This window comes from Arachis hypogaea, chromosome 19, assembly GCF_003086295.3.
Source record: "Arachis hypogaea cultivar Tifrunner chromosome 19, arahy.Tifrunner.gnm2.J5K5, whole genome shotgun sequence".
NCBI lineage: Eukaryota > Viridiplantae > Streptophyta > Magnoliopsida > Fabales > Fabaceae > Arachis > Arachis hypogaea.
In genome coordinates this window covers 11,969,478-11,990,428 of record NC_092054.1, presented here as the reverse complement: position 1 = coordinate 11,990,428, position 20,951 = coordinate 11,969,478, and the positions used below count along the sequence as shown (strand labels likewise).

The 20,951-nt window shown below is 35.5% G+C and overlaps 3 protein-coding genes and 1 long non-coding RNA gene across 6 annotated transcripts; 1 reads left to right on the top strand and 3 right to left on the bottom strand.

The window, feature by feature from the left end:
- Window positions 1–1,780: 1,780 nt before the first annotated feature.
- LOC140181764 (uncharacterized) lies at window positions 1,781–2,899 on the bottom strand. The gene is made up of 3 exons (XR_011876944.1): window positions 2,629–2,899; window positions 1,978–2,032; window positions 1,781–1,838 (listed from the first exon to the last, which is right to left on the bottom strand). It is a non-coding gene; the product is annotated as an uncharacterized lncRNA (long non-coding RNA).
- A 2,404-nt stretch (window positions 2,900–5,303) lies between these two features.
- LOC140182138 (uncharacterized) lies at window positions 5,304–7,058 on the bottom strand. The gene is made up of 2 exons (XM_072228259.1): window positions 6,548–7,058; window positions 5,304–6,436 (listed from the first exon to the last, which is right to left on the bottom strand). The coding sequence occupies exons 1-2, from the start codon at window positions 7,056–7,058 to the stop codon at window positions 5,304–5,306; spliced, it is 1,644 nt and encodes a 547-aa protein (XP_072084360.1).
- Window positions 7,059–11,162: 4,104 nt separating this feature from the next.
- Window positions 11,163–16,852, top strand: LOC112775801 (uncharacterized). 2 transcript variants are annotated; one of them, XM_025819656.3, is made up of 9 exons: window positions 11,163–11,391; window positions 11,471–11,552; window positions 12,353–12,432; window positions 12,902–13,004; window positions 13,124–13,280; window positions 13,474–13,602; window positions 14,446–14,532; window positions 15,502–15,546; window positions 16,523–16,852. In XM_025819656.3, exons 1-9 carry the CDS (start codon window positions 11,289–11,291, stop codon window positions 16,649–16,651), a joined length of 915 nt encoding a protein of 304 aa, XP_025675441.1. In that variant the 5' UTR covers window positions 11,163–11,288; the 3' UTR covers window positions 16,652–16,852. The 2 variants fall into 2 exon arrangements, with proteins under 2 accessions (XP_025675441.1, XP_025675443.1); XM_025819658.3 differs by lacking the exon at window positions 14,446–14,532 and having other exon boundaries at window positions 11,170–11,391.
- Window positions 16,853–17,021: 169 nt separating this feature from the next.
- LOC112775802 (ubiquitin-like-conjugating enzyme ATG10) lies at window positions 17,022–20,693 on the bottom strand. 2 transcript variants are annotated; one of them, XM_025819659.3, is made up of 7 exons: window positions 20,432–20,672; window positions 19,439–19,614; window positions 19,309–19,359; window positions 19,145–19,228; window positions 18,915–19,014; window positions 17,920–18,017; window positions 17,022–17,403 (listed from the first exon to the last, which is right to left on the bottom strand). In XM_025819659.3, exons 2-7 carry the CDS (start codon window positions 19,610–19,612, stop codon window positions 17,200–17,202), a joined length of 711 nt encoding a protein of 236 aa, XP_025675444.1. In that variant the 5' UTR covers window positions 19,613–19,614; window positions 20,432–20,672; the 3' UTR covers window positions 17,022–17,199. The 2 variants fall into 2 exon arrangements, with proteins under 2 accessions (XP_025675444.1, XP_025675446.1); XM_025819661.3 differs by lacking the exon at window positions 18,915–19,014 and having other exon boundaries at window positions 19,141–19,228; window positions 20,432–20,693.
- Window positions 20,694–20,951: the final 258 nt, after the last annotated feature.

Genomic DNA, 20,951 nt, shown 5'->3' with positions numbered 1-20,951 from the left:
TAATAAGAACACACCGAGATTTTAACGTGGAAAACCCCCTCTATGTGAGAGGTAAAAACCACGAGTCGTCCAGACCAATGAAATAGTTCCACTATAATCAAATAAGGTACAAGAGAGTCTCAAACAAAGCACAAAAAAAGGTGCATATAACCAGCCAAAACATCAAAGCACCAAAGCTTACAAATTAGAAGCAAGAAGATGAAATATACCCAAAAAAACAGAGCTGCTGTCGAAGCCAATTTCTCCCTCTTCAGACCTCCAATTAAAATCTTCACCGTTCAGAATGAAGAACAAAATGTGAAAAATCTACAGTCCAAATTTCACGTTGATCTAACGGTGAAAAAAAAATGAGAAAATGCCGTTCCAAGATTGCTGCTCTGTGTAAAAATGGGAAACCTAATTTCTTTCTTGCAAAGCTAATTTCTCTCACTGCAAATCTCCAATCAATATCTCCACCGACCAGAATGAAGAACAAGATGATAGAAACACACATTTTAAATTTCAAGTCGATCCAACGGTGAACAACTGAGAAACTATCATTTGAAATTTACTGCTTTGGGCAAAAACGGGAATTCTATTTTTTCCCTTCTCTTTCTCTCTTTGGTGGCTACTCTCTTTCTCTCAAATGACCTCCAAAATATGAATTAGGGTTGTGACACTATGATTCAAGAATACACCCCAAAATATTGGGCTTGGGCTTCACAAAGGAGAGGAAAAAAAACCCAACAAATCTCCCCCTTCTCGACTAGGTGGAGGCTCTCGCCATTCCGGCGATCAAACAACATGTTTCAAACTTTTCTCTTGACAATACTTTTGTCATCATATCAGCACCATTGTCATCAGTGTGAACTTTCTCAAGTTCCAACAACTTGAAATCTAACACATCCCGTATCCAGTGATACCTAACATCAATATGTTTAGATCTTGGATGAAAAGTAGAATTCTTGGCAAGATGAATAGCACTTTGGCTATCACACAACAACACATAACGGTCTTGTTTGAAACCAAGTGCTGCAAGAAACTTCTTCATCCACAACAACTCTTTACATGTTTCAGTTGCTGCAATAAACTCTGCCTCTGTAGTAGAAAGTGCAAAAACGGAAATTCTGTTTTTCCCTATCTCTTTCTCTCTTTGGTGGCTACTATCTTTCTCTCAAATGATCTCCAAAATATGAATTAGGGTTGTGACACTAGGATGCAAGAATACACCCCCAAAATGTTGGGCTTGGGCCTCACAAAGGAGAGAAAAAAAAACCCAACAATAACATCATAATACTGATCAGGTCACAACAAATGTGACTTGAAATTACAACAATATTGCATGCAACACAAGGAAATGAAATAAATCAAGTACACTTAACTTTACAACCAATATTCCTTCTTTCAATAAGTGTATATCTAAAGTAACGAGCACTATACTTCAACAATATTTTTCCAAAAGGCACAACATTGCTATAGAATATTATAAAAATGTCCAGTTAAGAGCCTATTTTAGAGATAACAGGAAAAGGAAAAATTAAGCAGCAGCAAGAACAAGAACAAAGCCTTCAATCTTATTTCAACAGGTGGCATTCATTTCTAGATCAAACAATGCTGCTGTATACATATTACATAGTCATTCATCCACCTCTACCCGAAAAACTCAAGCTTAGTATTTGACAACGAATGATTCATGACATGATATTAAAGACTATCTAACTAACTAGCCTATAATCTAATTTATCTACCCCTATCATAAACTGTGTCCATGTAAGGAATGGATGAAAAACAAATATTAGTTACCATTTTTCCTTGTTTAAATCACTCATCACTTGGACTTGGCTCATCTGAATATTTTCCTATCAAAAACAAGAGACCACAAAAACTCACCAATAAACTTCTCAAATAGTTTCGTTGCATAAAACCCACATGTATGTGTGTTTGTTTTTCCAACACATGCATTGAAATTTAAAAAAAAAAAAACATATACAGAAGTACCTCCACTAAAAGAGAAGCCATCTCCAATAGATTCTGGAGCATCAAGGAGATAATCCTGCACTACAACCAAACCACACGATTGGGAAATCATTTTAATATCTGTGCACAAATTAATCAAGAACTAATCACGAAGTTATTTACTAAAATATCCTTATTTGATGATAACTACTATAGTATAAAACATAAATATCTCATTGATTTTTTTTTGCTCACAGTATCTCCCAATCTAATAGGTGAAGGACCGGATTGCTGCATGCACAAGGCAGGATCCGAATCCTGACATTTGCTTAAGCGAACGAAGGAGCTAACTACTCAGCCAATCCAAGTTGGTTATAATTGTCTCATCGATGATTATGCTTTAACATTGACATTGCATGGAGAGTGGAAATTAAAAGCAGAAAATGCTTACTAGTTATCAAATAAGTGTCCATCTAATAATTATAACGTTATTATTATATTTTTTTCTTGTCAAAGTAATTTTACAACAGTAATTTTTATGATTCCTAAGACATTTCAATCTAATTCAAAAGCGAACATTTATTTGAGAACATAAAGAGTAATAAATATCAGAATGAACAGATATATTGAACAAAGAAAACATGTTGTGAAGCTACTACAGATACCATAAAAGTTGAAAAGTAAGAACGTTACTTGGTCCGGAGTGCTGTCGTTTGAAGTGGAATTGAACTTGAGAAGAGGATTTCTTGAAGGGAATGGAACCAAGGAGAGAAAGCGTTTAGCAAGGAATGGTGAGGATGATGATGAAGAGCAAGAAATGTGTGAGTGGAAGGTAGAAAAGCCATGGAAGGTTGGGCTGGAATGAAGTGTTTGAATGATCATGGCGTCAAGTGAAGGAATGGTTGGTGTTGGAGAGTGAAACAAAACAGCTTTAACGGAATGAATTAAGGACAGTTACTTTTTTTTTGTTGAGTTCACTTTTTTTTTGTTGAGGGGGGAGGGGTCAGGGACCCCGAAAAGCAGAAGAAAGAAACTGGCTACGCAGAGCCTCTAAGTCTAAAATAATCCGCACAATCAAAGAGCATAGGAAGATATAGCTCAGGGGGGGATGATCAAATACTTGCAAACCAAATCCAAATTGATGTCCCTTCTTGGCCATGACATCTGCACAAACGTTTGCTTCGCGGAGGGTATGTTGCATACTCACGTGATGGATCCGCCGAACCAGAATGCTAATGTCTTGCAGTAAGGGGTAGCATGGGTGTGACAGAGGGCAGCCTTCTCGAACAAGCTTAATGGCCATTTGTGAGTCCGATTCAATAATCACATCATTCATCCCATTAGCAGCTGCAATTTGGAGCCCTTTGATAATAGCCCAAAGTTCTGCGTGCATGATCGAGCAATTTCCAAGATTACAAGTGAAACTCATTAAACAAGTTCCCATAGAATCTCTGAACACACCCCCACAAGCAGCATTATTTGTTTGAGCCAAGACCGAACCATCCACATTTATTTTAACCATACTCCCATCAGGAGGTATCCATCTAATATGTAACTCAGAGTTAGTGTTTATTGAGCGTGGGATAATCTTTTTCCGGCACCATTTTGAAATCTCCTTGGTGCGAACCATAATGGAAGTAACAGCATCTTTTGGCATAGTGAAAGACTCTTCAAAAATAAACTTGTTCCGGAGATACCAAAGGGAGGAAACTCCAACACCGAAGGTAATGGGCCAGGATCCTTTGCTTCTAGATTCAAGCATATCCAGTTACGAATATCCAAGTTGAAGAATTGTTGATTCCTCTGATGGGAAAGTAGAGTTCGCCAAACCAACCTCGCTTGTGGACAATCTCTGACCGAATGTAAGACAGTTTCCTCATTGGAATTGCACCTTGGACATTCTGCTTCACTAGTCATGTTTCACCTTCTTCGGTTATGATTTGTAAGGAGAGCATCATTCGCCAGTAGCCACAGAAATGTTCTAATCCTCTCAGGCCCTTTCCAGTTCCAAATAAGCCGAAACATGCGATCATTTTCAGTGGGATCCATATTCAAAGCTTCATAAGTTGATTTCACAGTAAAAGTTCCATTTGCACTAGGTTCCCGAGCAGCTTGATCGGCATTCTTCCATGGGGATGGAGGGGCCATAGCAGCAATCTTAGAACTCCAGTCTTCCGGGATCCATTCACAGATCTTTTCCAGGTCCCAATCACCTGAAACAAGAAGGAAATCATTTACCATCCATTGATATTCATTTAGATTAATTACCTTTTTTGAATACTGGTCTAAAGGTCCTGCTTTTGCCACCCAATTGTGCTTCCAAAAGTTTATGCTTGCACCATCACCAATACGCCAAGCTGTGTTCCTCTCAACATCTTTCCAGGCTGAACAGACCCATTTCCAAAGATTCGAGTCCTTGGTTCTCCTCCTGATGTCAGGAATGATGTCATTGCCGCATTTGTATTTGGTCCTCAATACCTTAGCCCAAAGACTATCTCTTTTCTCCACCAACCCCCAACCAACCTTCATCATGAAAGCATGGTTTAAAGTTCTTGCATGCCGGATACCCAAGCCCCCTTTTGCTTTCGGCATGTTAACTTTTTTCCAGCTAACCAGGTGGACCTTTTTGACATTTTCTGTTTCCCCCATAGGAAGTTCCTGCATTTAGAATCAATGATATTACAAGTAGAGATAGGCAGGAAAGCAGTTTGCATAGTATAACTAGGTAAGGAAGTAAGAACAGATTTCACCAGGGTTGACCTCCCTGCCAAGGAGAGGGAGGAAGCCTTCCAATTGTTCAAGCGCGATTGAAGCTTGATGATGATATCATTGTAGGTATTTTTTGTCACTCTAGAGTGGATGATCGGAACACCCAGATATTTACCCAAGTCCTGCGTGATAGAAAATTGAAGGACCTGCCTAATATCGTCCTTAACAGTGTGACCAACATTTTTGGAGAAGAAAATATGCGTCTTCTCCTTATTTACTTTTTGGCCAGAGTTATCACAAAAGGCAGATAACACTTTATTAATAGTCTCAGCCTGTCCAACAGAAGCCTCTGCAAAAAGGATCAGGTCATCCGCAAAGCAAAGATGTGAGAGTGCTGGGCCCTCCTTGCACAATTTAATAGGTTTCCATACATCCATTTCCACTGCCACATTAATAAGTTGAGATAGGCGCTCAATGCAGAGAACAAACAAATAGGGCGAGAGGGGGTCCCCCTGCCGAATGCCTCTAGAGGGGGCGAATTCCTCTAAGGCTTCACCATTCCATAATACCCTCAGCCTAGCTGTCGAGATACAAGCATATATAATGTTCACCATACACTCTGGCAACCCAATATCCAGCAAGGTATCCTTGATAAAGCTCTACTTCAGCCTGTCATATGCCTTCTCTAAGTCGATCTTAATTGCCATCCAACCTTTCTTGCCTTTCCTATTCCGCATGCAGTTTATGACTTCCTGGGTGATAATAATATTATCCGAAGTATGCCTTCCTAGAACAAAGATGCTTTGAGTCGGCTTCACCACTTTCTCCATGATACCTCTCAGTCTTCTCGATAAAATTTTTGTAATGACTTTATAGGAGACATTGCATAGAGAGATAGGGCACATTTGTTTCAGGGTGACTATAGGCTCGACCTTTGGAATGAGAGTGATAAGGGTTTCATTGATCTCCCAAACCTCCGAGGGCCTGTTGAAAATCCTTTCAACCAAAACGCACAAATTAGTTCCTACCACATCCCATTTCTTCTGGTAAAAAATAGCCTGGATTCCATCTTTCCCTGGGGCTTTGAGGCTCCCCATAGAGAACAGAGCACTCCTTATTTCCATCCGAGAAACGTTGCTACCAATACTTTCAAGGTCAATTGTATCAAGAGGTGGGAAGCAGTTATTCAGAACAAAAGGCGTGTCTGGAGTATCCTCAATGTACAATCTACTATAGAAGCTAGTAGCCATTCTTTCCAAAGTTGTTTGCTCATGTATCCAATTCCCATTGTCATCTTGCAGAGCCTCAATCCGGTTTCTTCTTCTCCGGGCCATAGTTGATGCATGGAAAAATTTGGTATTACGGTCCCCAAACTTTAACCAATTACAGCGAGATTTTTGGAACCAGAGGAGTTCCTCTTGGGCCAAGATCTCCTCATATTCCTCCCATAGCTCTCTCTGCAGTTTCTCCAAATAGAGGTTCGGGTTCATGTTGAGACTATTTTTGATGCCTTGAAGCCTCCTTAAAATCTTTGATTTTTTCTGGTGAATATTGCCAAACACATTATGGTTCCAATTTTTTAAAACCTTCTGGAAATTTTCCATACATGAGTTCCAGTTTCCCTGAAGATCCCAACCACTGTTAACGACATCATCAAAGCCAGGGTGGTCCAGCCAAGCAGCCAAAAATATGAAAGGCCTCCTTCCCTTATTAGGAGAAGCCTGAGGGGCAAGATTTAGAAGGAGAGGGGAGTGATCAGATTTTAGGTTTGGCAAGTGCTGGATGGAAGCCTCTGGAAAAGTAATTTGCCAATCAGGATTAGCGAGACCCCTATCAAGTCTTTCTGCCAGAGAACCTCTTTTTCAAGTATACGGGCAGCCTGAGTACCCAAGATCAAGTAAACCACAATCAGACAAGCAAGCATTGAATTCGGGGCACTCCCCGCCCTGTCGAAGCATAGCCCCCCTACTCCATTCATGATCATACAAAATGACATTAAAATCACCTATAGCACACCAAGGCATTCTAACATCCCTGCTGAGTTTACGAAGATCGTCCCAAAGGGACTTCCTGAAAGCTCTATTCGGGCTCCCATAGACAGCAGTAAGCAACCCTTGATTTGCATTCTTATCTTCTACCTTCATGTGGACAAATTGGAAAGTATGACTCAGGATCTCCACCCTCCAAAGGTTTGAATCCCACATACACCAGATGCCTCCTGACTGCCCTCTCGCATCCACCACAAATTTACCATTTAGCCCCAATCTGTTCCTGACCCTTTCACCCCGAACACCGCTAATATGGGTTTCCAACAAAATGACAAAGTTCACATCAAGATCCTTCCTCAAATCTCTAATGAGAGTAGAAAAACCCTTACCTCCAGCTCCTCTACAATTCCAAGCTATTATATTCATGATAACCTAGACAGAAAAATGGTCATCCAAGACCCAAGAAGCCTCCACTAGACGGACTAGGCGATGCCCCCCATAGCCTCGGGAGCTTTTGCATGGAACATCGGTTCCTTACCCTTGATAGACTTTGTATTTTCCTCCTTGGCCGTGTCTGGTTGCTCGCTTGGAGTCCCTCTACTAGCACCATCCTCCCCCGTCAACACAGGGGTTCTACGGCGCAGATTGTCCTGGTTTAGGAGAGGTTTGTGGCTCGCATTTGTCTCCGGAATTTTGTTAAGGTTTGTCGCCAGCTGGTAGTCATCCCATTGTTGTTTCGTGGCTTCCCTCATGCTATTTAGAATGACCCCTTCCATTAGCTCTCGGTCAGTGTTCTTTGAAGAGGAGGCCGCCGCGTTGTCCATGTTGTTGATAACAACCTCTAAGGAAAGTGAACCCTTGTCTATCAATTTTTGTTTGGGTTTAAAGCCCTTTTTTGTTAGCATAGGCCCAAACTTCAGACCAGCAGCTTTTTTGGGTCTTTGCGGGTTTTTACCCGTTCCGGGTTTCCTTAGAACTACTTTAGCTCTTTCCTCTTTATTCAACTGGTTTCGGGCTTGACTCAGCGGCCCAACCTTGCTCTCAATTAGTTTGGGAAAGGTTGATGTAATATCTCGAACATGGGGCTGACTAATGGGCTTGGGGCACTCTGGTTCTTTATTGGAGGCGTTCTTTATAGAGGCCTGGTTTGAAATCACCAAACTGGGCTCACTATGCGTGGCCTCTTCCAGTTGCACATTGTTTTGCATCTCGTCATCCCTTTCTTCATACAAGGCGTTAAATCTGGAACCTCCCTCATTAAAGGTGTTCTTCATATTGCCGTTACTTTCCTTATGAGGCATGGTCTTAGAGTTTTGACTATGTTTTTTATTATTCCTCGGAAGTTCCTCCTGTTTCCTTCTTTGGTACCTCCTTACGATCATCCAGGGGCCAAAATCAGGGGGATTCTGATTTGACCGTTGCTTGATCTGGACATCAATGTGTTCCTGATTATCCGGACTTTCCCGATCCACTTCCGCCGTGCTGTCATCATTCATTCTCCTTGCCGCCGTTGCTCTCTTCTCTCCGCCTTCTATCTCCATCGCCGGTTGAACAGGCTTAGTCCCACCATCTTCACTGCACTGTTCCACTTTATGGCCATATTTCCCACAGGAGAAGCAGATAAGATGTAAACCTTCATATTCAATATTAAGCGTGCTTCCAAGAACAGAAATTCTAGGCACTAATGTTTTTGACAAGTCAATCTCGACGCAGATCCTCACGAATTTTCCTCTTGAATGTATTGAGGTAGCGCGATCAATTTTCAACATATGCCCGATAGTAGAACCCACCCTCCATAAGAAACGGTGGTTATATAATTCAATAGGAATGTTGGGATGCGAATCCAGGCCGCAATCTTTCTCACATGGTTCTCCGTCGCTAGGAAGAAAGGTTTCCATCTCTGAACAATAAGGTAGTGTCCTGCGATCATCCATGGTCCTCCCATGAGAGCATGGGAGTAGTCCTCTTCTTCAACAAAATGTACCAGATAGTAGTCTCGGTCCATGTCGATCACGCTGATCTTCCCTTTTTGTGCCCAGTCGCGCTGCAGCCGCTGCTCAATGAAGCCCAGGCCTACTCTCTTGCCTAGAACTTTAACGATCAGCGCCTTCTTCCAAGGCTTGCACCAGTCTTCAAACTCGTCCTTCGACACTGGGATAATAGGGCATGGGTCGAAAGGTTTGTCACTCAGGTCCTCCTCCTCCCTATACCATTGATCTTCCGGGTTGGGCTGATCCTCGCTCATGTCATCATTGAGATTATACATATTGTCCAACAAGCCACCTGGAGATGAGAGCAGGCTCTCCTTATACGAACTTTTTGTCTTGCCATCTATTTTATGAGGGTTGTCTTGATCAGGATCCACCCTGTCTCCTTGTCGGTTTAGGTCTAGTTCTTCACGAGATTTGACCTTCTTCGTACTACGTTGCACCAGATCCACCTCCTCTTTTGAAAACCTAGCAGAACTCTCAGTTGTCATTTTTGTCTAGAAATGAGTTTTTGAGTTCACTTCATAAGGGGATAGGGATTCTCTGGTTGTTATTCTGAGTTCTCACTACTCTACACTTATTATGGCCTTAATTATATAGTTTTTTTTTCTTTCTTCTTTTTTTTTTAAGCCAACATTACAATATTACAATTAAAATATCATTAAAATTTATTTTTTTTGACTGTCATTTAATCATTAACTCAATTTTTTTAGAGTGTGTTTAGAAAGTTTTTTTAAGAAAAAAAATTATAATTCTGTTAAAAAGATAATTCAATTCTATTTTTAATTTAAATCCATAATTTAAAATGATACATAACTTTAATATAATTGAATTATTATTGATTTTGATTTTTACTAATTTATCCTTAACTAAAAAAATTGAATACTTCTGTAAAGATATTTTAGGTTTTTCAATTTTTAAAACTATAATCATAAGAATGGAATTAAAAATCAAACTAAAAATAATCTAATTTATAAATAGAGTAAATGTGAAATTTCGAATTCTCATTAGAATTAAAATTATTAACTTTTATTCGTTTCAAAACATATAAAAAAATTTAATTCTTGAATGAATTCTAATTGTTAGCTTTTTAAATAAGTTTTTAATTTATTTTTTTAGATTAATAATCTAACAACATATTTTATCTCATACTTTTAAACATTAATAACTAATTAATAAAAAAAATTCTGATAGCTCTCTCTTTATTACAATACTTCCATGAAACATTTCTCTATTGTCTCCAGGAATAATGCATGCTCTTGTGAAATTTTTTTGTAAATTTTTTATGCAACTGTCATTTGAATTAATGATTGTTGTTGTACTACTAATATTATATAAAAGAGGTTGTTCTTTTAACTATTATTATAGTAAGCTTAAGATGAAAGAGTAAAATTAAGGAGTAATATATTATTATGGAGAATATTTATATGATAACATCTTTATATATGAAGATGGTACTCTAAATTCTTAGATGATTAATCAAACATATTTAGTTAAATATATTAACTTATTTAATAATTTATAATATTATTTTCATGTGAAGATGTGATTATAGGAATATCCACTTATTATTATTTGTGTGATTGTGATCTAGTGGAACATAAAAAGCAAAAAATCCTTTAAGTGAGTTTGGTCCTATGGTATGTTTGTGGCTATTTTTTAATTTTATATAGTTTGGAACTCTCGGATATTTAAAAATAATTTGAGATCGTTTTATAATGTATGAGTTATGTGAAAGCAATAGTATAAATATAAATTATTAAATTTCGTGAAACTCAACTTGGTTAAGTCAAGGATGGAACAATGTGACCATATTTGGAGAGATTAGGAAGGTAAATTTATGGTTTATTTTCCTGTTAATTTTGGGTGTGCTATGCAATTTGTCAGAATTTTGAATATTTTTTTAGTATTGGATTTAATATTAAATTTAGAATTTACAAATGTCGAAATTGAAGTTAATCTTCAGCAAGAGTTCAGAAAAGCAAATATTTGTTCTATCAGATTTGTCTCTTCTAAACATAATTTAATTAATTATGGCGGTCATATTTACTTTACTCTTCCTCCTTGAATTTCTCGAGTTTCATACTCATTTTACTGAGATAATATTTTAGTCCGCAATTGATAAAAATATAAATTTAAAAAAATAAATAATGTTATTTTTATTTTTAATAATATTATTTCATATATATTTTACTGTATATTTATATAAGTTGGTAAAAAAAATACATTATTATAAGAAGAAGAATAATACTTATTTTTTAAATAATTTAAAATTCGTTTAAGAAGTTTTAAAAGTAATTTTTGTAAATTTTTTACTTATAAAAATAGTAGTATTAATATTTAATGTAATTTTTAAAATTAAATTATAATTTTTTAAAAAATTATTTAAAAACTTATAAAAAAATTAAAAAAATAATTTTTTTTATAATATTATTATTTTTTATTATATTTTTATAAAATAAATATTTTTAAAATTAAAAATTTAAATATAAAATTTTTTTTTTAATATAATTATTTATTATTTAAGCTATTTTGTGAAAAAGGAGTTTAATGTGAATTTATTAGTGATTATTTTTTGGTCTTGCAGCAGGGTTCCAATCCTCACTCTGAAAAGCAAGAAGAATGAGAAAGAAAGAGAGAGAATAGAAGAATAACGCGATAAACAGAAATGGTGTTACAGTTTCTGAAGCATCCTTTCACCATCTCTCGAGGTTTCCACAGTGACACAACCTTAACTATCCTTTCGCGTTTCCCAACTTTCAATTCTCCAGGTACACCCACGCATAAGCCATATATGCAACTTACACATTTTTTTTTTCATTTTTTTTTCTTTTTTCTTTTTCTTTTCAGTTAGATGTGTCAGCGCTCAAATTCCAACTCCATTTAAGGGATATGCTACTGCGAATTCAGAAAAGGTTTTACCTGTGAAGAAGTAAGTAAGCTTTCTTTGCTTTAAACCCTTGTGTTAAATTTTCAAATTTCACGGCTTAATAGCTATTCTTCTTTATGTGATTTGTTCATTTGTGTGTGATGATGTTGAAATATTGGCAACTACAACAGTGGTAGTGGATGTTGTATGTAATAGTGTTATGGTGTTTTTCATTTTTGACCAACTTTGTAGAGCAAATAAATTTGAATTTATTATATTTGTACAGCACTATGCTTATTATAAGGCATATACATTTGAATTTTCCTTTCTTTTCTCAGGGGTTTGAGAAATGATTATTGGCTGAATTTTGAATTTCTCCTTTTTTTAATAATAAAATAAAATAAAGGTCGGAAAAATTAGTTATGTGGTCCCTGGCTAAGGTAATTGTGCTTTGTGAATTGAGTTGTAGGTTGAAAGCAATTTATTGTGATTCATCCTTCATCTATTTGGCAGTATCTCTGTTTTCCTACGCTGTGAACCATTATTTTTCTTTTTGTTTTTTAAATCTTAAGATTGAATTAATAGTTAGGATTGTAGATCATGTGCATCAACATTAAGTAAAAACGAAGAGAACATTGTATGTAAAAGAAAAGGGAAAGCCTTGGTATTCAGTGGAATCATATCATATCACTAAACACTAGTTTCTTTTTCTTTAATGTAATGGGATATCTTGGGATTGCTTTAACCATATATTAGTTACTAATCAACTTCCCCCCTCCCCACATCCCTGCTGAAAGGAATAGGAAAAATAATATAATAAAATAAAGTGCTGATGAAATGTTCTGTTTCCTTTTGTTTTGTAGGAAAAAGAGGCTTGATGAAATATGTCTTGAAAAATATCAGCAATATAGCAGATCTATCATCCAGTCATGGATTTTGCAAGGTAACTAGTTTCAATTTTTAGTTCCTGTACAATATATAGATGCTCTGTTAGGAAGCTTAATAGAGCTGTACTAATTGGTTGAATTTAAATAATGTGACACCTAGATATGTTACACTTCTTCAATTCCTAAGTCTTTTGTGATTTCAAAGTTCACTAGTGATGGAAGATTTTCTTGGTGGATGAATTGGAGTCTTCTATTTTGTAAACATTTGTTCTAAACTAAGTGATCAAGTAACCTTATGATTGCAAAGATATCAAGTTTCAGATGATACCTTCACTCCGTCTTTTGGTGTGTTGCATATCTTCAAAATCCTTCTTTTTCTTTTTTCTTTTTTTGGTCTTTCTGTGTTCTTATTTTGTGTTATCCTTGACTTCATATACTCAAACATCTATATGAATAACATTGTCATAGTGAAAATGAAACTATACAATATACTACTAAATAAAAACTAAATCATATGTTATGTAGGCAAAGTACATGTCAATGGGAAGGTGGTAAATAAAGCTGGTACTCCTGTGTCTGAAAAAGCTGTTGTTGAGATAATTGCCGAAGTTCCGAAATATGTATGTAGGTGAAGCCATCATGCTCTGCTTACTTGTAAAAATATCTTTACAGTAACTTTGGTGAAACTGTAGTTTCATTCTTTCTTTCTTTTTTATTTCCTTTTTATTTTTGGCTTTAACAACACAGGGCGGGACATAAGTTGGAAGCTGCCATTGAACAACTTGGTGTCAATGTTGCTGGTAAAGTTGCTCTTGATTCTGGGCTGTCAACTGGAGGATTTACTGACTGCTTACTTCAGTATGGCGCATCACATGTTTATGGAGTTGATGTAGGCTATGGACAGGTAACTCATCCTATTTTATAAGTTCTGTGAATGTGGAAACTGGTTATTGGAGTCTACATTATTACTGGAGTATGCTGTTTCATTTTCCCTTTAGAAGTTCTATGCACTCTTCTTATTTTTCATATGACCTACAGCTATTGCATATCAATCTGCTTGGTGATTTTCTACTGTTCATGATTGTTAACTTATTTAGGTGGCTGAGAAAATTCGTAGAGATGATCGAGTATCTATTATAGAGCGGACAAATTTAAGATATCTTACAGAACTCCCCCAAAATGTTGATTTGGTGACTTTAGACCTTTCATTCATCTCTATTCTCTTGGTAAGCTCTGAAAACAGATCAAACGTAACTCAATTTCTCCTATTACGGGGTATAGCATTTCTGTTTCGGGAAATTGGATTGGTCCAGCCAGTTGAAACAGGAAGTAGCCAGTTTACTGGTCTGTTTCATCCCTTCTTCTGAGTTTTGGATATAACCAAAACTGTTAAATATTTGTCTCAGACGTATGGTTTTTGGTAGACTGGTGACTGCTTCATGTCATTCTGATTTTGTTGTTGGACAGTAAACTGGTCAGACATGTTATGATGCTATGTTATAAAGTTGAAAATGGTATGTAAGCTAAATCTTGCACACACTTTGAAAGTAGATAAGCCATCAGCCATCAAGTCAAAATTGCTTGTTTTTAAAGCAGGAACTTGTACATTTACATATGTTGTTTAAAACTACTTTAGAAAAATGGAGATTCCAAATTTTGCTGTGGTTGATGCACCAATTGTTAATTATTATAACTCTTCCAGTTCAATTATCACATTGGTAATCAAAGCTGTTCTCCGCTCCTAAATTTCCAGAATTTGAAATTGCCTTGTTGATTTGTATTTGGCTTCTTAGATTTTTGCATCACTAATGACTCGATGTTAACTCTTGTTATGTAAATCCTATGAATAGTTTGAGTATATGTGTATTTGCACAAGAATGACATTAGGCTGGTTTCTTATTGATGGACCACTAGACTTTTTTGTGGCTGACTACTTCACTCTCTTAACTAGAAAATCAAGTGAAGCATGGATCAACTATGATAATGTTTAGTCGTCTACTGATCTTTTTGAGAATAACCTGCATGGTTGGCCTTCTTGACCCACTAACATTCTTTTATTCTCTTCATAGGTCATGCCTGCTGTGGTTAATGTCATGAAGGAGGATGCAGCCTTAGTAACCTTAGTTAAACCACAATTTGAAGCTCGTAGGTCTCAGGTGATTTTTTTTTGTGTTGCCAACTGTAATTTTTATGGCTAAATATTCTCAACTTGGTTAAACTAAAATGGAGTTAGGGTCGAAATAGGATCTTGCAAGCGAACAAAAATGTAACTACAGTTTTGCATTTTCTTCACCCACATTTTCCTCTTATCCTTTTATCTCTACTCGTCGTGTTACTTGTTGTCTATTTGGTGAATTAAGATATGCCCCACAGTTTGGAACAGTTTATTTAGATAATTTCAGGGATTTTGGTAGGAGCAAGGAGTGTAAAGTGTTACTTAGATATGGTTTGCATGGTCTCTTTAGATTGAGTCGAATGTTCTAATTTGTAAGGGAATATCTTTCCTTAGATTTGTTATTATGATGACATTTCTTTGGTAGTTAGCATATGGATTAATTGGATTCTGTTAAGGTTTCCTTTTTAGACATCTTGGAGTAAATGCAGGAGCCCGTGGTCTATTTGATCCTTCAATAATAATATTTTCAAAGAAATTGATTAAAATTTCACTCTTTTCAAAACATGTTACCAGTATTATGTTGAGTTAGCTCCATTGTATCAGTGTATGTAGAATACAGGAATTAAAATACATGCCAAATGTACACAGGTGTCAACAGATCTCCTATCTAGAATTGATGGAGCATTACAATTACTGAGCCAATTAATGCCTCCTTTTTTATTTCAATGTCTGTAAAATAGTAAACAAATGTTATATTGATTGATCTTGGTAAGTACTTTGGTCTCTTGACCAATAGTGTTGGTTCAAGTCTTGGGTATACAAAGAAGGGATATTTTAGGGGGAAAAAAATTGGACACAACTTCCCCCAATCCTCTTCATATATAGAAAATTAGATGCAAGCAACCGAGTTATGCTTTTAATAAGATAACTATCATTGTTGACTCAATCTCATGAATAAAGTGGAAACAAATACTTCTATTTTTAAATTGCAATATCATTTACTTTGCAGGTAGGAAAAGGGGGGATAGTGAAAGATCCTAGTATCCATCAAGAGGTATGTGATTTCTGGGTATCTTGTTAGATTTAATGTTCTCAACATTGTTCTAGTTAGGATAAAGAGAACTAGTTTAAAGACAAATGCTTAAGCACAATGCTTTATATTCTGCCATTCATAACTCCATTCCCTTATGTTCCATCGAATTACAAATTGCCAAATAAAAACTCAAACCGATTAATGCACCAAATAGTTTGGCTACATTATGGGTTTCTGCTCATGTTTTAACAAATTCTCCGTGGACAGTTATTCAAAGGTGATTGGACAGTTCTTTTGAGCTAAAAATGTAATTTCCTTTTAGTTATTTTGGTATTCTTTTGCTCTGGGGTTGTTATGAGGATTATTCCTTGTCTTTTTCTGGCTTTTTGTCATTCTCTTTGCAAGTCAATTCTAGTGACAGAAAAAGAATTCAAACCTTGTTTAATAAAAGTCAAGCAACAACCTTTTGGAAGAAGATATAATTGGACGCAAGATCAACTTTACCTTTCTACATCACTACACTCTTCACATGATGTGATTCATATGTTATATTGTCAGTTTCTCTCTCTCTCTCTCTCTCTCTGAAAAAAATGTTTTATAATAAACTGAAAGAAGGATTTGACTGTCGTGTCATTCATCTGACATGTGCATCTGCATCACATCAACTGGCTAAGATTTGTGTCTATAATACTGCAATAAATTTAGAATGGCGAACATTAGGCTTGCATGTATAAATGATTCTTAATTCTCTACAAAACTGGTGATGCCTGCTTTGGAAGCAAGCTAAGAAAGGGAAAAGAATACAATATTAAGAACTTAGGAGAACTAATTGAACTAATATCATTCTCAGTCCCCAGCCAGCGCACTGTTGAGAAAACTTATAATCCAAAAGTTTCTAAGATTTGCAGCTCTCTTCTCATGTTAAATTGTTAATTCACCCTGCATTGAATCATAAATAGTATGACAATCTGAAAGTGTTGGTTTTTGGTAATTTCAGGTTCTTGACAGGATTATAAAGGGAGTAGAGGATTTTGGTTTCTGCAGTAAGGGTTGGATTGAGTCCCCTCTCAAAGGTGCTGAGGGTAACACAGAATTCCTTGTTCACTTCACTAGAACCCCAAAATAAAGGTTCTTGAAAGACTTATAAAGATTTGTTCATATTGCAACTTGGAAGGTGCAATATTGTTGTAGAGTGATGGGTTTATGCCATGTAGTGGTGAAATTTTGCATGATCCATTGAAGAAGCGACCATTGATTAGTGAAACAAAATGTGATGAACAATACAATCATTGTATTAATGAATGAATTGCGTAAAGTTTTTCGCCCACGAACATCCTTTTGGTTAATTAAGAATCATTGTTCACGTAATTTCTAATTAGTACCAAAATAAAGGTTCCTGACAAAATTAAATTACTGATACCTGTTACATTTCTTGAATAATTTTAAATGAAATAGATCCAATGCAATAATCAATAAATTATACTATTTGGAACAACTTGATAAAATTGATTTTTCATTCAAAACCAATCAAAACTAAACCGTGAACACCCTTACATATCTCATGCCACATTCACTTGGTAACTTCTAAAAGTAAATTTGATGTGCTGTGCAGAGACTTTTTATTCTTTACCCTCATTTCATCAATTACATTTTAAGCATCAGTGACCACCTTACTTAGCAACTCAGAGTCTCCAACATTCCCAAAGGGATTTTAAGACCAACCACTTGTCCAATGACAGAGAACCATGAAACCAGATAGTGTTCAATAACAAAACCATTTTTATTCAAAGCTGTATCGCCATGGAATAGCAGCTTCATCCACTCACTTGTCCCACATGGATGTAACTTGTACCAAGGTCTGTTCAAATATGGGTGTTCCTACAAGAAATATGACATTGAAATCATTTAATATGTATATGTACAAAAATGGTGCAAGGTTCGAAGACAAGTTTTTGTTATTTTTAAATAATGTGATTACAAACTGAGAAAATATTTTTGCTACTTCCAAATGTCTGGAAATATCCCTTGCATGCCTTCTGAATTTTCCATGTTTATTCATAAAAATGCTTCTTGTCACAGTGCAAAGAATCAGATGGACCGAAAATTGATATAGCTTTCGGAATATTTTCATGAGGAACACAATTATGGATAAAAATGGAAATTTAAATTTAAAAGAAAATGGAAAGAAATGACACTAAAGTCTAAAGTTGAAAATTGTTACTGGCCACCCTCACACTACACACAAGTTCAAGTTGTCATCAAAATTCTCAGTTTATCTAAAAATGAAAAGCCTAATAGCCGTAAGTGTTAAGCAAGTCTTACCTCTCAACTTAGTTTTGGGGTGAACCCACTTAATTTCAAATAGAAAGAAAGATATGGAAGAGAGTTGTTTACCTCCTGAGTTATAAAAGTCCATTTAGATTCTGAACGTATCTTTGCAGAGTGATCAGGAAGGTCCTTTTCAATTTCACCAAACGGCAAAGGTTGCCCATCTATATAAATAGTATCCCCAAATCAAATATATTGTGAAAGTGAAAATCATTTATTTTAATAAGAAAACATACTTGGCATAGTAATGTATAAAAAGGAAATATGCCTATAATGACCATTCATCATTTAGAGAATAACAGTTGTTTTTACAATGCGACCCTCTTTTATCCATAATTTGATGAAATATGGATCGAGATATAAATTGCTTCCAGATATATTAATTTATGAATGTATCAAAAGTTTAAAATAACATATTAATATTGAATGGAAAGAGTGTTATACAAACTGATACAGACAAAATTTAGAACGGTTGTTTTTCAAGAAAGTCAAGACCATTCACCTAGATGATATAATTGAAAATTGTATTTCCCTCCATTTCCTATAAAATTTCTTTTTCCAATCACAGCTTCAATTACAATGGCATTGTGGGTTCCCTCAAACCTAATAAATATAAAATGAGGTGCAGGATTCTTAATTTAGACAGCATTTCTTGATTTGCCGAAATACAACCCAATTCCCCTTTATTTCTAAACATATATATTGATTTTCCTTGAGATACAGAAAATGATACACTTGGTACCATTGTAGACTTTTAAATGTAACATTAAACACCTTTATAAACATAACATTAAGCTCCCATAAAGGGTGGTCATTGTCACCTAGACAAATAGAGGGGAATCACAATGAATTTCATCAAACCTCATAGGACATCAATATCATTTGTCGTAGATGTTAAAACAGGAGCGGGTGCAGGGTCGCTTAAAGTAACCCAGTCCAAAATCCCAACATCAATATGAAAAGGTAATGTTGGTTTTCAAACTTATGTTTTATGAAGAACATAATTATAATCCATTAAGATATTTATCACACAAACTCCATAGATTGAAAAGTGAACATACCACTATGGTAAGAACGAAAATACAACACTGGAACTCTATATGAAGGGCTGTAAACAATGTGAAAATCATAGTGGTTTACTTCATCACAACTGCTCTGGACCTATAATATTTAAAATATTATTGTGAGTAATCAGAAACAGTAGTGAAACTGTAATGAGGTGATAGTAACCATATTCGTGTAGTGTATGCTGTACAAATGAGCTAGCTTATGAATACCAATTCATACATACTAAAGTGGCATTGTCTACAGCTTCTTCTTCTTGAGAGATGCTGCTCTCTTCTTTCCATGTTTGACTTCTACAACTCTCTTGCTCCTGTAATGGCAATTACAATCCACAAACTTACATCGACTCGGCTATTATTAATTAAGTACTATATCGAATTGCTGACAGACCTCACTTGATTTGATAAGGCACATGCCCTCTAGTGATAAGTATCCTTCCTCCTGACATAGAGACAAAAAAGACATACAACTAAAACAATAATGCAGTGGACAAAGAAAAATATAATGATGGAAAACTCACCTTATGAGAAGATAATAAATGATGCTTTCGAGATGGTACCCACAGCCATGGAGGAACAAAAGCATTGAACCTTTTCCACTTCTCAGAAAAGGCACAAGCAGCACTAAAAAAGTCACTTGAAGAAAGAGTCCCATCCCAAGGAGTTATGTCCCTAACTGATTCTTTCTGGTCCATACCTACAAAGATGACAAGAAGCACGTTTTATAATCAAGTAGAAATTAACTAAGCTGACATTTTTCTTTTCCCAGAGCATCTTAACTTCAATCCAATAGGTTATATGAAGAACTTGTTGTAGAAATGAGTGCATATGTTGCTTAGTCTACACTCTACATATAATGATATTAACCAATCAAAGAAACATCTATCTTCATAGATCAAACATCAAATTCTCAACTTCTAATGTACACAAGAAGAAGAACAATTATTTAGCATTTTTGCATTAGGACAGGTTGCTTCTGGGGATTGAATAACATTATTGAATCTTTTCAAAACCATGTTCTAGACAACCATTCCTCCATCCACCATGCAAGGTTAAGTGATCATTAAACCAATGGAACAGACAGTTGATTTGACTAAAACAAAAAGGTGATACCCAAATCCGGAAATATTAAATCAACAGGTTTGGAGAAGATTAGTGCAAGCAGGGATGTTCAAAAGAGCACAAAATATAACCCTCATCTCAAAGTTATCAAACTCAAAAATTTAGAAAAAATCTCATGAATTCAATTCATAGATTAAAATTGAATTCCCATAAATATCAGAAGCTTACACTACAGAAATTAGCATAACTGCTGTAACTAACTCTACCAACTGAATTCCCAATTCAGGTAACATTGTTTATCTATGGTTGCTCAAATCAAAACAAGAATTTTGATTAACAGTAACACATCAAATTCTATCAATTTCAATTAATCCAATCAATTTCATCACCTGAAGCTTGCATAAGAAATAATCAAAAGAGAACAACTGAATATTGCTATAAACAAAACTAACATGCATATGAGAGCGCGTTTTCTTTTTATTTTGAAACAAACTTGCGAGTGCTTCTTCAAATTGGTCAACAGCTGATGGAACAGGGGCGGCGGAAACTCAGATCGGCGGTGGACAGTTAAAACCGTTGGCGGCTATGGATGGGAGGCAGTGATGACTGATGAGCGGAGGAGATTGGAGTTTTTTAGTAGGTAATGGAATCAAGAATCATTTCCGGTTATCATCTTAACTCTCGGTACAAGTCACTTTTTATTTTATTCAGGCCAATTTAAGTAAATTTTTTAAATAAGTTCTTTTGATAAAAGAGTTTAAAATATAAATTCTTTTATTAATAGTAGTTTATGAATAGTCATAAAAAAAAAGTAGTTTATAAATAAATTATTTTATGTTTAGATTTTTAGTTATAGAAATATTTATTTTAAAGTGATAGTGTTTGAATAAATGTTTAAAAAATATAATTTTTTTACATAAAAAAATAGATATTAAAATAATGAATAATAATAAATACTTTTTGATATTGAAT